This window comes from Citrus clementina, unplaced genomic scaffold (assembly GCF_000493195.1).
Source record: "Citrus clementina cultivar Clemenules unplaced genomic scaffold, Citrus_clementina_v1.0 scaffold_3, whole genome shotgun sequence".
NCBI classification, from domain to species: domain Eukaryota; kingdom Viridiplantae; phylum Streptophyta; class Magnoliopsida; order Sapindales; family Rutaceae; genus Citrus; species Citrus x clementina.
The window spans coordinates 13298954-13313150 of NW_006262339.1; the positions used below are offsets into that span (position 1 = coordinate 13298954).

Consider the following 14197-nt stretch of genomic DNA (forward strand, 5'->3'; position numbering starts at 1 on the left):
AAGTGAAAAACAAAACCTACACTAAATTTAATTACTTGGGCTTAATAGTTATATTCATGAGATAACATAAAATGGTTTTAAGTTGTCATTATAAAATTAGGGATTAATGATAATTAGATAATTATTAGTTGAATAATAGTGGATTTTGAAACTTTGGGAACCTTTATCTTATTGAAATTTCCTTTAATTTAATTGTTTTCTTATTTTAAATAGTTTAATTCCCTTAAAACTCAATTTGCTCTACTAGGTTAAGAAAAATATTGTTGCAAATTTAAATTAGCCTTTTCAATTTCGCAAAATCCATGTAGATTTTACCTCATTATCACTACTATATTTCTAAAGTTTATGCATTTGTGAGTGTATTAAAATTTTGCACAACAGAACCTCTCTCGAGGTTTAGACCTGCGAACAAGCTCCCATGTCGACATCAAAGAGAAATCTCCATTCTGTGGTAAATCTCAACAAGGAATACCTGATTCAACACTAGAAATGAGGAATAATAAAATCTGCTCAACAATAAGCCTTCTAATAAAGGAGCGAAGGAAAGGTTAGTAGCATATAACTCTCTAAATTTGTCAAATCCGAGGACTTGATTCTACATTTGTGTCAACAAGGAAGTTCATCAACTAAATGCATCTACTACCTTGTTGAATTCTCCAAAAGTATCATTTACAATGTAAGTAAACAGTTGAAGAAATGCTATCCATATAGCGTGTCGATAAGGAAGCTTATCTTGACTATTGAGATGTTTTAATGTGAAATGATCAGTGTATAAAAAAAGTCTCAATGAATCAAATAATAACGCCAATGTTTTATTCCATTTCATAAGTGCTATAACATGTCTTTGATCCATTCAACTTCTCACTAAAATAAGCTATAAACTTACTCTACTGGTAAGAACAACTCCAATGCCTATTTTGGATGCATCGCAATACACCTCAAAAGTGAGAGAAAAATCTGGTAGGGCAAGTGCTAGGGCAGTATTCAATTGCTCTTTGATAATCTCAAATGCCTTAGTAGCTGCTTTTGTCTAAAAGAATTGTCCTCCTTTTATGCAATCTGTGATTGGCACCAGCTAGTACTGAAATGAAGAATGAATTGCCGGTAAAAAGTGGCCAACCATGGAAACTTCTAACACCAATACATGAAAACTTTTAATCATTCACATCAACAATTATGCAAATTAGGAATTCTTATCACATTTGGATTGGTTTCCTTCTAATTTAAAGTTTAGACTTTGTTTTCCTTTCTAGTTTAGAACTTGGTTAACATGAATGGCCAATTAATATTTTTCTTGGAAGATTAATATTGTCAAGGGAAGTATAATCATTGTTTTCCTCAATAACATTACCTTTATAAGTGCATAATCACTAACAACTTTGTCAAGTTCATGTCTATGCTTTATATGTAAAGATTTTCTCAAAATCAAGAGCAATCAAAAGCACAATTCTCAACTTCCTAACTAGAACATCTTCTTTCAACATGAAATCTTCACAATGATGTTGTGGTTTCATGATTTTTTTTTTTTGTTTGTTTGGGTTTTTTATGAGATCAGAAAATTTAAGGGCAATGCTGTAACAAAAGAAAGTACTGAGGCAAAATTATAAATAAGCAAAAAATGGGGTTATCAAGGATAGTGATTGAAAAACTCTACAACGATGAGTAGATATATAAGATTGGAGTTCGATAAGTGTGATGATGGCAATATTTGACTTAAATCATTGTGGATTGACTGGAAAATTGAATTGATGTGGCAATTTTGTGTTGGTTTTGATTTTTGGCAGTCAGTTCATCGATCACTGGTAGGGAACAATGAGAAAGGTGAGCCAGTAGAGAGGAGTTGATTGATGGTGGTTGCGTAGGTTAAATCAAGGCAGAAATCGATGATCTGTCAATGGCGAAATCGCACAGATTTTGGCAAATTTTGGTGATTTTAGCAGAGAAATGGCTGTATGAAAGGCAGGGTTTTGGTGGCCAACTTCCTCTGAATGTGATGGTAGTGGCTGATTGTCAAGATGGCGACAAGAAAGAATACTGATAGTTGTAGACAGCAGTTGCTGCCATGGCCTCAGGTTTTTGCTAGATTTTTTCTATATTTTTTTTTGTTTTTGATTTTTTCAAGTAAAACCAAACGAAAAAAAGTGAAAGGGTAGGTTGTTGAGGGAAATTAAGAATCAGGCTTTAAGCTTTGATACCAAACTGATGTAGCAAAATTTTAGTTTTTAAATCTTCTGTTAATTCTTGAGAATACCGAAATGAAGGAAGAATCTAAACTCACATTGATATCATCCCAGACTTGGCATGGGATTAACAATGGCTAGAGGAAATCCGCAAGTTTAAGAGTTGATGCTTTCGTTTTCTGACAAATTTCACACTTACTCATATAATCATGAATTGTTTGAAACATTGATGGCCAATAGAATTTTTGTTTCAAACGTTTGTAAGTACGTAGCACTCTTGAAAGACCTCCTATCTTGGTGTCGTGGGCTTCAAAAATTAATGATTCATGGACTTGAAGAGGAACCACGACCTTGCCTTTGAAGAAAATTAGCCAATGGCACATGGAATAAGGGCCAATGGCTTGCGTCTAGGCTTGTTGTGTACTATTCTTCATATATTCATCATCATGGGCAGTCTTTTTTATCTTTTCCCATATAGATACATGCGCCATAAATAAATTGTTAAGTGTAGGTTTGTCAAGCCGCGTGAGAGAGCATTAGCGGCGGTATTCTCACATCCTGGTCGATATTGAATTTCATATTCAAACCCCATCAATTTGGCCAGCCATTGTTGTTGCTCGAGTGTGGTAATTTTTTGCCCAAAAAAATACTTAAGGCTGCATTGGTCAGTTTGAATAATGAATCTTCGTCCCAGCAAATGAAGTCTCTACATATGTATTGCTTCTACAATCGCCAGCATCTTTTTTGCCTATGTGGACCATGATTTCTTTGTGATTCCCAAGGCACGACTTATGAAAGCGATGGATTGTCCTTGTTGCTGCAGTATCGTGCCTATGCCGTCACTAGATGCGTCTGTCTCAATAAAAAAAGTATCGTTGAAATTAGGCATGGCTAGTGTAGGAGTACTAGTCATGGCCTTTTTCAAATTGATAAATGCTTTTTCTACTTTTGGATTCCACCCAAATTGCCCTTTTTTGAGAAGATTTGTGAGTGGTCAAGCCAATATCCCGTACCCTTGGACAAACTTCCTGTAGTAACTAGTTCGACCAAGGAGCACTTGCTCGCTTTAAGGAAGAATTGATGCTGTTTGAGAATTTCCATTGCTTGTTTAACATGCTCAAGATGACAACTCTAAGAGGGGCTGTATATTAATATATTGTCAAAGAAAAGAAGGATAAAATTTTTGAGATAAGGACAAAAAATAAAGTTCATGATGGCATAGAATGTCGATGGCACGTTGCACAATCCGAACGACATTACTAAGTATTCGTAATGTTCGTTGTGTATACGAAAAGTCGTTTTATGAATGTCAGCTGGATTTACCCATACCTAGTGATACTCGGCCCTTAAGTCCAATTTGGTGAAGTATACGATCCCATGTAACTCGTCTAACATGTCGTCTACTGTGGGAATTAGAAATTGATCATTGACAGTGGCGTTATTGTGATATAATCCCATTAATATAGTGGAAGATAATATCGGGCTACGGTCCCGTGATTTTTACCGCTTTGAGTTTTCCATGTAAAAATCTATGTCTCTTGTGGTTGGTTTTTGCTTTAAATTTATTGGTTTATTTTTCTACCTATTTATTTGTGGTGCACATCCTATTTTAATCACACAAATAGGGAAAATATTTTATTTCTGCTTAATTTGCAACTGCTTGCAGTAGTCCCTTTCCCAACAGAGTGGTATCAGAGTTTCAGGTTTTATTTTTATTACTTGTGTGGTTGAGAAGGAGGATTCCTCAGCATGCATGATTAAATTGAAGTCATGGAATTATGGTATTTAGAAGTATAGGATGGAAGATTTGTTGTACATGAAAAACTTGTATGAACCCATTGAAGGCGAAGAAGCTAGACCCGCTGATTTAGATGATAAGAAACGAGCTTAATTAAACCAGAAGGCCGTGGCTACTATTAGATTATGGATTGATCAAAGTGTTTACCACCATGTGGGGAAGGAATCCAGGACTGATGTTCTTTGGAGAAAATTATAGACAATTTATGAGCAGCCAACAGCACAGAATAAAGCCAGTCAGATGAAAAGGCTTGTTAACTTGAAATACAAAGAGGGGCTCAGTATAACTGAACACACTAGTGAGTTTCAGGACTTGGTTGATCAATTGACTACTATGGAGATTATTTTAGATGATGAGTTACAAGCACTATTGTTGCTTAGTTCTTTACCTGACAGTTGGGAGACATTAGTGGTGTTAGTGAATATTTCAGCGCCAAACGGAAAATTAACTTTGGATATGGTTATAGTAGATTGTGGAAAAGATAATAGGCGAAAGAAAATGGTGATGCTCAGAAAAATGACAAAGAGAACACTGCAGCCATAGTTGATGGTGATTTGGGTATTATTTATGATGAGAGTTCAGTAAATCTCACTTGCCATACTAGTGATTGAGTGATTGATTCGGGTGTTTCGTTTCATGTTACTACACATCGTGATTACTTCACATTCTATGTTAATGGTGATTATGGCCATGTTCGGATTGGAAATGAGGGGGCATCCAAGATTGTAAGCATAGGAGATATTTGCTTGGAAACCAGCATTGGCTGTAAGTTGTTGCTTCAAGATGTTAGACATATGCCAGATATTCGTCTTAATTTAATCTCTACAAGTAAGCTTGATGGTGGTGGTTATACTAACTAATTTGGTGAAGGAAAATGGAAGCTCACCAAAGGCTCCCTGGTGTTAGCTAAGGGGAGGAAAGTAAACACTATATGATAGAAGCTAAGATCAAGAAGGAAGATGTGAATTTGCTGTAAAAGATTCTGACATTGAGATATGACATAGAAGACTTGGTCACATTGGTGAGAAAGGGTTGTAAACTCTTGCCAGAAAAAGATTTCTACCCAGCTTCGCAGGTATGTCCCTCAAGACTTGTGTTCATTGCTTAGTTGGAAAGACACAAAGAGTAGCTTTTAAAAGTTTTTCTCCATCTAGAAAGTCACAAATCCTTGATTTAATTCACAGTGATGTTTACATGATGCAAAGTAGATCAATAGGAGGTGCACTTTATTTTGTGACTTTTATTGATGACTGTTCTAGAAAAGTGTGGCTTTTTGCTTTAAAATATAAAGACCATGTGTTTGATATATTTAAGTTCTTCCATGCTTATGTTAAGAGAGGGACAAGAAGAAAATTAAAATGCGTTAGGGTAGATAATAATGGTGAGTACAAAGGGCCATTGAGCAGTATTGCAGATCCTATAGAATCAAACTTGAGAAAACTGTACCAAAGACCCCGCAACAGAATGGTGTCGCAGAAAGGATGAATAGAACAATTGAAGAGAGGGTCAGATGTATGCTTTCTGATGCCAAGCTTCCTAAATCCTTCTAGGCAGAGGCTATGCATACTATAGCTGACTTGATTAACCTTTCTCCTTCAGCTCCATTAGACGTCAATGTACCTGAGAGAGTTTGGACTGAGAAAGATGTATCTTATAAACACTTAAGAGTGTTTGGTTGTAGAGCATATGTTCACATCCGCAAAGATAAGAAATCGAAGCTTGATGATAAAGCCAAGGAATGCATTTTCTTAGGCAGCATGAAAAATTTGGGTACAGATTAGAAAATTGATTAGAAGTAGAGATGTTGTGTTTCTTGAAGATCAGGTAGTTGGTGATGCAGAGAAGAATGATGAGTCTCAGTCATTTCTACAAATTCCTATTATTCCAACTTCAGTTTCTTCACCTGTAGCTCATGATGATCATGAAGGAGCTGGAGAGGATAATAATGGTGGTCCTAGAGAACCAGTTGACCAAGCACCTTTAGAACCACCAGCATTGCCAGTTGAGCTAGAATTGAGAAGATCTACTAGCGAACAACGACCTTCCACTAGATATCCTCCACATGAGTATATGATGCTTATAGATGGAGGGGAGCCAAAATGTTTTGAAGAAGTCATGTCTCTATGCAAGAGGAGATGAAATCCTTGAATGAGAACAACACTTTTGACCTCATGAAGCTGCCTAAGAGAAAGAGAGCATTGAAGAACAAGTGGGTTTACAGGTTAAAGATTGAAAATAAATCACAACAACAGTATAAGGCTAGATTGATTGTAAAGGATTTCGGTCAAAAGAAAGGTGTTGATTTTGAAGAAATATTTTCTCCTATAATGAAGATGTCTTCTATCCGAGTTGTTTTGGGATTAGTAACTAGTTTGAACTTGGAGATTGAACAGCTTGATGTAAAGACAACTTTCTTACACGATGACTTAGAGGAGGAAATATACATAGAGCAACCTGAAGGATTTAGTATCAAAGGTAAAGAAGAATTTGTGTGTAAGTTGAAGAAAGTTTGTATGGGCTGAAACAAGCACCAAGATAGTGGTACAAGAAATTTGATTATTTCATGGAGAATCATGGTTTCAACAAGATTATGTGCGACCATTGTGTTTTTGTGAAGAAGTTTGGTGATAATGATTTTATCATTCTTTTACTTTTATGGGGATGATATGTTAATTGGTGGCCAGGATGCTAATAAGATTGACAATCTGAAGAGAGAGCTTAGCAAGTCTTTTGCAATGAAAGACTTGGAACCGATGAGACAGATTCTTGGCATGAAGATTTCTCGTGATAGAAAAGTTAGGAAGTTATAGTTATCTCAAGAAGTATATGTTGGAAGAGTTCTTGAAAGATTTAACATGGGCAAGGCAAAATTTGTTTGTTCTCCACTTGCAAGGCATTTCAAGCTTAGTTCTGAGCATTGTCCTACAAGTGAAAAAGAGAAGCAAGAGATGAGAGGAGTTCCTTATGCTTTGGCAGTTGGTAGTTTGATGTACGCCATGATTTATACAAGACCAGATATTGCTCATACAGTTAGTGTAGTTAGTCGGTTTCTCTCCAATCCGGATAAAGAACACTGGACAACAGTGAAGTGGATTCTCAGATATCTCAGAGGCACTTCCAAGGCTTGTTTATGTTTTGGTGGTGACAAATTTGTGATACAAGTGTACACGGATGCAGATATGGCAGGAGATGTTGACTCGAGAAAATGTTTATCAGGATATTTGCTCACCTTTGTAGGGGGAGCAGTCTCATGGCAGTCCAGACTTTAGCATTGTGTTGTTTTGTCTACCACAAAAGCAGAGTATATTGCAATTACTGAAAGTTGCAAAGAAATCTTGTGGATGAAGAATTTCCTACAAGAGTTGGGTATGAAGCAAGATAATTTTATTGTGTATTGCAGAGTGCCATTCATTTAGCAAAGAATTCAACATACCATTTAAAATCCAAGCATATTAATGAGGTAACATTGGATACGAGACGTGCTTGAGAAGAAACAGTTGCAGTTTGAGGAGATACACACAACGAAGAATGGGTCAGATATGATAACAAAGTCATTGCCTAAGGAGAAGCTGAAAAGCTGTATGCAGAGAGCAGGCTTGGTGGTGCCCCCACATGATCTGGAGGGGAAGATTTGTTGGGTTTATCTTATTTAGGATCCAAAAGTCTAAAGTCCATTGGTTTGTAATTATTACTAAACCTTAAACTTGGATGAAATTTATCATGTAATTTGGCTATAAAAGCAAGCGCTGACCTAATGGAATTGTGCATGAAAAATAACGGCAGCAACTTTTAGTGGAAGAAAAGCGGCAAAAGAGAGAGAGAAAAGTCGGTAGAAGAAAATAGTGATTTCAATCTTTAATTAAGTGATTGGAAGACGAAATTAACTCTATTTTCTTCTAAATTTTGAGAATAAATTTCTAACATCGCCTTCTATAATCTTATTGGTATTGATTTTTATTTTATTCTCTTTTTAACTATTATTTAAAATACTTATTTATTAAAAAAATAATTATTAAATTATTACTGTAAATTAAGAATAATGAAATTCTTAATGTTAATAACCTTTAGTATTATTTAGAGAAAAATTTATACTATAATCTCATTAATATAATAAAAAATTATATCAAACTACAATCTCGTAATTTTTCCCACTATAAAATTTTCACGTAAAAATTTATGTCTTATAATTAATTTTTACTTTAAATTTATTAATTTATTTTTATCTATTTATTTGTGATAAACATCTTATTTTAATCACACAAAAAAAATTATTTCCGCTTACAGTATTCCTTCCCCAACATAATTCTATACATAAATTTCTCAATTTATTTATGCACTTAAAAAGCTGGACATGTAGATCACAAAACCTTAACATACACATTGCGCTAGGCACACATCATTATAATTACAGAATCTGAACATCAATGACCTTGCGCTCCACATTGGTCTTAGGAATTGAAATGTAAAGAACACCATTCTTGAGCTCTGCCTTGACCTTATCTTTCTCACAGTTATCAGGAAGCTGGAGACGAGTATCGTAAGAGCTAAAACTTGCACCAGACCAACTCGGATCACCTCCAGCTTCTTCTGCCCTGTGCTCTCCTTTAATGACAAGGACATCATCTTCCACCGACACTTTGACATCCTCCTTAGAGAGTCCAGGCATGTCAAATCTCATTTTGATCTCATTTTCCTCCTCTTTGATGTCCCACGGTGTTCTCACCTGGCCTCCCCCGCCAGCCCGGCTCCTCCCCGGAAAAGCCATCGTATCCTCTAATAGACGGTCCATTGTGTCCAGCATCTGCCGCATTGTCCTCGTTGGAAACGAGGGATCCATCAAACCTGCAACCCAAAGTCGTACATTTTTTAGAATTGGGTAATTAAATCGGTGTTCAATTTACTTCCAAACCTTATGATTTAACATAATCAGTATTTTATTAACTATAAAATCATGCAAAGGCAACTGCTCAATACCCCTAGCAGCTGCAACGCAAACTAACATAGTCTAACAGAGCATGTAAAACTTGTATTATTTAAATCACTGAATCCTACAGGCAACGGACGAAGGCAAAGACAAATTTAATTCGCTGAACTTACCGAAAGGTAAAATATCGAGAGCCGTTCTTCGAGGCCTCCTCTCCGCTTGGGTTCCTTGGTTACCGGAATTAACATGGACGTCAACCGAAGTATCCTTGTTCTCCCCACCAGCCTGAGCTCTCACGGCTTGTAGCCGATAGGCGCCTTTCCTTGACGTTGCCGGTAAGGTTACCGAGCATGGCGCCACATTTCTCCTAGCTATTGAGGTCCTGGCCTCGCGCGATACCAAGGGTGATGATGATGAGATAGATAATGTTGCAGCCATTTATTTTCACTTTGTTTTCTGAGCACTTGAGAGAATCGACCGATGGTTTCGTGGAGTGAGGAGTGGAGATATATACATACACACGCACACACAGGGAGAGAGAGGCAATCAATGAGATGTGAACAAGTGTGAAAGATTGGAGAGGCATCATGAAACTTGTAGAGTACGAAAATTCTGGACTCAACGCCCATCATCCACCATCCAAATTATACGTGATTATACTTTTGTGTCTTCTTCTTTCTACTGGTTTCTCATCCATTCGGGAAGCATCGCGAATGAAAAACTTTTTATTTACAATTGGACCCTTATATTTTATTGTATTTTACATTAAAGGACTCGGATCATGCTTTCAATTGTCCCAAACATAGTACAAGTTGGACTGTTTTGAATTTTTTACTGGTGAATAGTGAAAATTAAGCAACATTCATTAAGTACTAATAATTTTTTTTTTTAAAAGTCCGGTAACATACACCAAACTACCAATGAATTAAAAATATAGAAACGTTAATATTGGAAGACATTCCGTTAACAGTCCCCCAGGACAGGGCCAAATTATTGGTGAAAATAAAAAAAAAATCTTTCCCCGTCGAGCTAAAAGTTCAGAGTAGAAACTATGGAATAGGCTTTCTATTAGTTGACAAGGAATTTGATTGGACTTCATATGCACCGAGTAGGAAATACATTTAGACAAAATGCGTTCAGCTAGCTTGGAGCAATTTCAAGATAGAACAACTTCCAGAACGCATCTTGTTACAATTGTTACAATTATTTTAAATTCAGTTACAGACATCCAACGGTTCTGGAGACTATTCTACGTTGGAGCTGCTCCAACCGTAGCAACTGCCGTGCAAAAATAATGTTGCTCTTTACCTCTTTCATTGGTGCTATATGAGGATCGATTATAAACTTTGAATTTCAAATTTTGTAAGCTTACCAAAACTATTGAATAAATCATAAGACCGTGTATGCTAAGTTGTATTAGATGGTAAATGCATTTACAGTCCTTGTACAGTCGTATGGTAACAAACTTTAAATAGCTATTTTTTGAGTTTACTACTTGGCATTTGGTCGGCAAAATACCTACCCGTCCATACAGAAACACCAAGAAACCAGAGTATACAAAATGCTATAACTCAAGCCACAATATAAACTGAAGATCTACACGGCTGGAATGAAATTCCCAGCCAAAACAGACAAGAACGAAAACAATCGAATGTGGATCAAACGCGTCCAGGAAGTCTCTTAGATAAAATCAGAACCACCCGGGCGAAACTCCAGGTCTGGATGAGTCCGATCAGGCCCTCGTGGGTTTCTGCTAGTACAAGAAAGCAAAAAATGTCAGATTTCCACACCATCTTAATCTGATCTCTGTTTGTGTTCAAACAATAGTGTGCCAAATTTATTGAAAGAATCCCTTAATGATCAAACTCAAAGGTCGGCACCAGTTGCTAGAAAAAGCTTCAGAAAAGGGGCAATAGCAAGAATATTTTCATATTTATTTGTAAGTGCAGAAAAGTCGCTAAAATTTGTGTTCACCAACTCTTTGCGTGCCTAATGCAAAATGAAATACATGTCCCAAATACCAACATTTTTCTTTCTTTATTTTCTCTTTTCTAATTCATTCAACTTGAACTCCCAAAAAATGGACCATCATATGCAATTTTTCATCAAGTGCAAATCCTGCATATGGAACATGAAAAGTTTCATAATTTTATCAAATAGTGATGGCATAAATTCTTCAAATGAACCACAACAGACCAGATATCACCATCAGGTCAGGCTGAATCACTAGATTGAGCTAACTATTAATCACCCTAGACCACAAAATCAATGAGCCAAATGAAGGTTAGGTAGACAAATACAACTTATAACCATATGTTTACATGAGGAATGCTGAATTTCACTCTTCCCTCAATTTTCTTCTGTAAGTTACCATGTTATAAGACCATGAGAATCTTAATTCACATATACCTGACAAAACGATTAGGTTCAAATCCAGGAATTCCAGGCGGGCCGTAGGGATCAAAACGAGCACCTGGAGGAACAGGCCTGCATCACAAATCCAAAAGAATCAGATCCCACACAGATGCTAATTTCAAATAAGCCAAGACATTTTCTTAAGAACTCACGGGTTCCCTCCAGGAAAACTAGGGTCTCCACCAATTCCACCAAAAAAGCCAGGATGATCAGGTCCTGTGTCCACATGATAAAAGTCAGTAAGTCTGGAGAGGTGACAAACTTATATCAAACAACTTAGTAAAACAAGCCTTGTCTTACAGACCTATTAGCATGCTCCCATCACCGCCAAAGCCACCCCTGAAAGGCAGTTAAAATAGACATATACATGTTACAATTACAAAGAATAGTAATGACAAACAATTAATGATTTCGGATAGTGACACGCAGTTAAAATAGACATATACATGTTACAAGTAGAATGAAATAGCAATGACAAACAATCAATAATATGGATACTAACATACCTTCTAGGATACATTCCAGCACCAGGGCCAGGAAAAAGATCGCTACCACGACTTGGGTTGATAGGAGGAACAGGAATTCTACAAAGCAAATTACCACACAAAGTTAGAGTCTCTGGGTTATCATAGCGAAAGGGGTGATCAAAGGGAGGAATTGCCAATAATTATTCAATTCAAGCCTAGAGATTCTGGAAATCTGGTAAGTTTGGCATATGAGCATCCAAACTTGCTATTTAATCAACAGGCAAGTGCAGAACATTATATTTTGTACTTCAAAATAGCATGGGAAACTTACGACCAAGCACCAAAAGCCTCATCCTTTGGAAGTTAGAACAGAAACAAATGGTCACAGTAAACAGACCATCACTACCCAATTTCAAGATATGAAAGATTATTGGGTACTAAGACTCAAAGACAACATTATTCTGCTAGTCCATCGTCAATTACCATAAATAGTCACTCACATGAACAACAGAGTTCATAATAATTGAAGAAATTTTTTAATGCATCATATAATGAATCTGTAGCAATTGCAATGTATTAATCTAAGTCCCATGAATATACAGGGAATAAAATTAGTCAATGATAGTAAGATTAGCTTTTCAGCCAAGAATGGGATTATCCCCGAAAGCCCCCTTCAGACTTACAGCCCCCCCCCCCCCCCCCCCCTCCCCCAAAAAAAAAAAAAGAAAGAAAACCCCCCAAAGAAAGAAAAAGACAAAAAGAAAAGCAAAGATTAACCCTGTAACATAAGATTGAGGCCCGTCATGCTCAAATCCAAAAGCAGGATCGGTTACAATAGGCCTTGATCCTTCACATCTTTCTGAGCTGCAAAGCACCACAAAATTCCGTGAAAAGCTTATTTAAAAGATGGCATCCTTGTTGTGCATCTCTAGGCGGATCAAAATTAAAAAATAAAAATAAAAATGAAAATAAATAAAACATATAACAGCTTCAAATTTCAGCAAAAAGAATATAACTCCATATTTAACACAATACTCCACTTTGGAAAATTAGGTGTACACTGAATCATTGACAAGAAAGCTACATTTCAATGTGAAATATATAGCAAAGAAATAAGAAACAATTTTTTAATTCTCCAAATCATTCAGAAGTAGAATTCAAAACTTGCTTCATATATTCGTATCATATTGGTAATCGAACAAAATCAATACATGCTCAACTGTTCCTATAAAAACATATAAATTGAACCACAATGTTGATCTAGACCCTAGCTTCAGGATCAACAACAATAACTCTTATAAATTTAGTCATCCAACATGGTTTACATATATCATTCACAAAACCAATGAAAAACATGATATCATCATCTTTTTTCTGATTATCATGTATGCCTAAATTGCAATTAGTTTTTTGTTCTCAAATACAACTGACTCATTATATGCAAACTTTAGGGAACTCACCTAGCTGTTTTTGGGGAGCCGTATAATTTTGAAATAATGTCTTTATCAAGATCTGTCACAAGCTTCTCTAAATTCTTGAACTTATCAGAGTAATTGCCTCCATTTTCTGCAACGTAGTCTGCAACACTGTTACAAAACACCACCACAGCATTAACAATATAACAAATATACAAAATTGCAAAACAAAGAGAGGATCCAAAATCCAAACGCGTACTTGATTTCGAGATGCACAGGCTCCGAAGCTCCCTCAGCTAATGCATCAACCAGCAATTTACTGTTCATCACGAGACACTTCACCAACACTTTCTTTGAACCTTTCTCAGGGTTTATAAACAGAAACGCGTAATTATCATCAGCTAGTTCGTTCCAGTGATCAATTCCTACTTCATCTACACAACCACAAAGACACAGCCGTTTAGTAATTAAAAAAATAATGAGTAAATAAAATAAAATATTATTTTGCTGAAGTAATTCATTTCAGTACCGGTGGAGGAGGAGGGAGAGGTGAACTCGGTGTCCGCGGCAGGTCCAGTGGCGGTTAACACGTGTCCACTGGCAAGGAAAGAGGCGTGAACGACAAATGCAATTTTATCGAAGTCGTTTCGAAAGGTAGGTCTTGCCGCTCTTATCACGGCCATCACTGATTTCTCGTTCGGCATTTTTTTTTTAATTTTTTTCCTGTCTTTGTTTTTAGAGTTTATGAGAGAGCGAGGTCTTGTTTCGAATGTCTGCAAATTTGATGGTGTATTTAGTCGAGGGTTAAGGAATAAGAATGAAAGAATCATAATAAAATTAAATTAAATTTTTAAATGTAATTTGATGATAAAAATAAAATGTGTGGTTAATATAATTAGAGAATAAAAAATGAGAATTTTATTTTTACAGGGATTGGGAATAAGAACGAACTAATGAGAATTAAATTTTTATTTTATTTTATTTTTATTTTTATATAT

General features: G+C 36.1%; 2 protein-coding genes across 3 annotated transcripts; both read right to left on the bottom strand.

The window, feature by feature from the left end:
- Positions 1-8293: 8293 nt before the first annotated feature.
- LOC18045977 (small heat shock protein, chloroplastic) lies at positions 8294-9530 on the bottom strand. Its single transcript, XM_006441158.2, has 2 exons — positions 9076-9530; positions 8294-8820 (listed from the first exon to the last, which is right to left on the bottom strand). The coding sequence occupies exons 1-2, from the start codon at positions 9338-9340 to the stop codon at positions 8384-8386; spliced, it is 702 nt and encodes a 233-aa protein (XP_006441221.1). The 5' UTR covers positions 9341-9530; the 3' UTR covers positions 8294-8383.
- A 752-nt stretch (positions 9531-10282) lies between these two features.
- On the bottom strand, positions 10283-14025 carry LOC18045978 (probable proteasome inhibitor). Of its 2 annotated transcripts, XM_006441160.2 has the most exons (9): positions 13729-14023; positions 13459-13633; positions 13245-13370; positions 12562-12648; positions 11824-11901; positions 11622-11656; positions 11470-11533; positions 11312-11389; positions 10283-10652 (listed from the first exon to the last, which is right to left on the bottom strand). In XM_006441160.2, the coding sequence occupies exons 1-9, from the start codon at positions 13901-13903 to the stop codon at positions 10583-10585; spliced, it is 888 nt and encodes a 295-aa protein (XP_006441223.2). In that variant the 5' UTR covers positions 13904-14023; the 3' UTR covers positions 10283-10582. The 2 variants fall into 2 exon arrangements, with proteins under 2 accessions (XP_006441223.2, XP_006441222.2); XM_006441159.2 differs by lacking the exon at positions 12562-12648 and having other exon boundaries at positions 13729-14025.
- Between the last annotated feature and the right edge of the window lie 172 nt (positions 14026-14197).

Bases quoted from the DNA above. Each gene is read 5' to 3' on its own strand.
- LOC18045978 (XM_006441160.2), bottom strand. From the start codon at position 13,903: ATGCCGAACGAGAAATCAGTGATGGCCGTGATAAGAGCGGCAAGACCT. The intron at 11,902-12,561 runs GTTAATCTTTGC...TTTGCTTTGTAG, and splicing joins CCTCAATCTTATGTTACAGG to AATTCCTGTTCCTCCTATCA. The intron at 10,653-11,311 runs GTATATGTGAAT...TTGTACTAGCAG, and splicing joins GAACCTAATCGTTTTGTCAG to AAACCCACGAGGGCCTGATC.
- LOC18045977 (XM_006441158.2), bottom strand. From the start codon at position 9,340: ATGGCTGCAACATTATCTATCTCATCATCATCACCCTTGGTATCGCGC. The intron at 8,821-9,075 runs GTAAGTTCAGCG...TTTGGGTTGCAG, and splicing joins TCTCGATATTTTACCTTTCG to GTTTGATGGATCCCTCGTTT.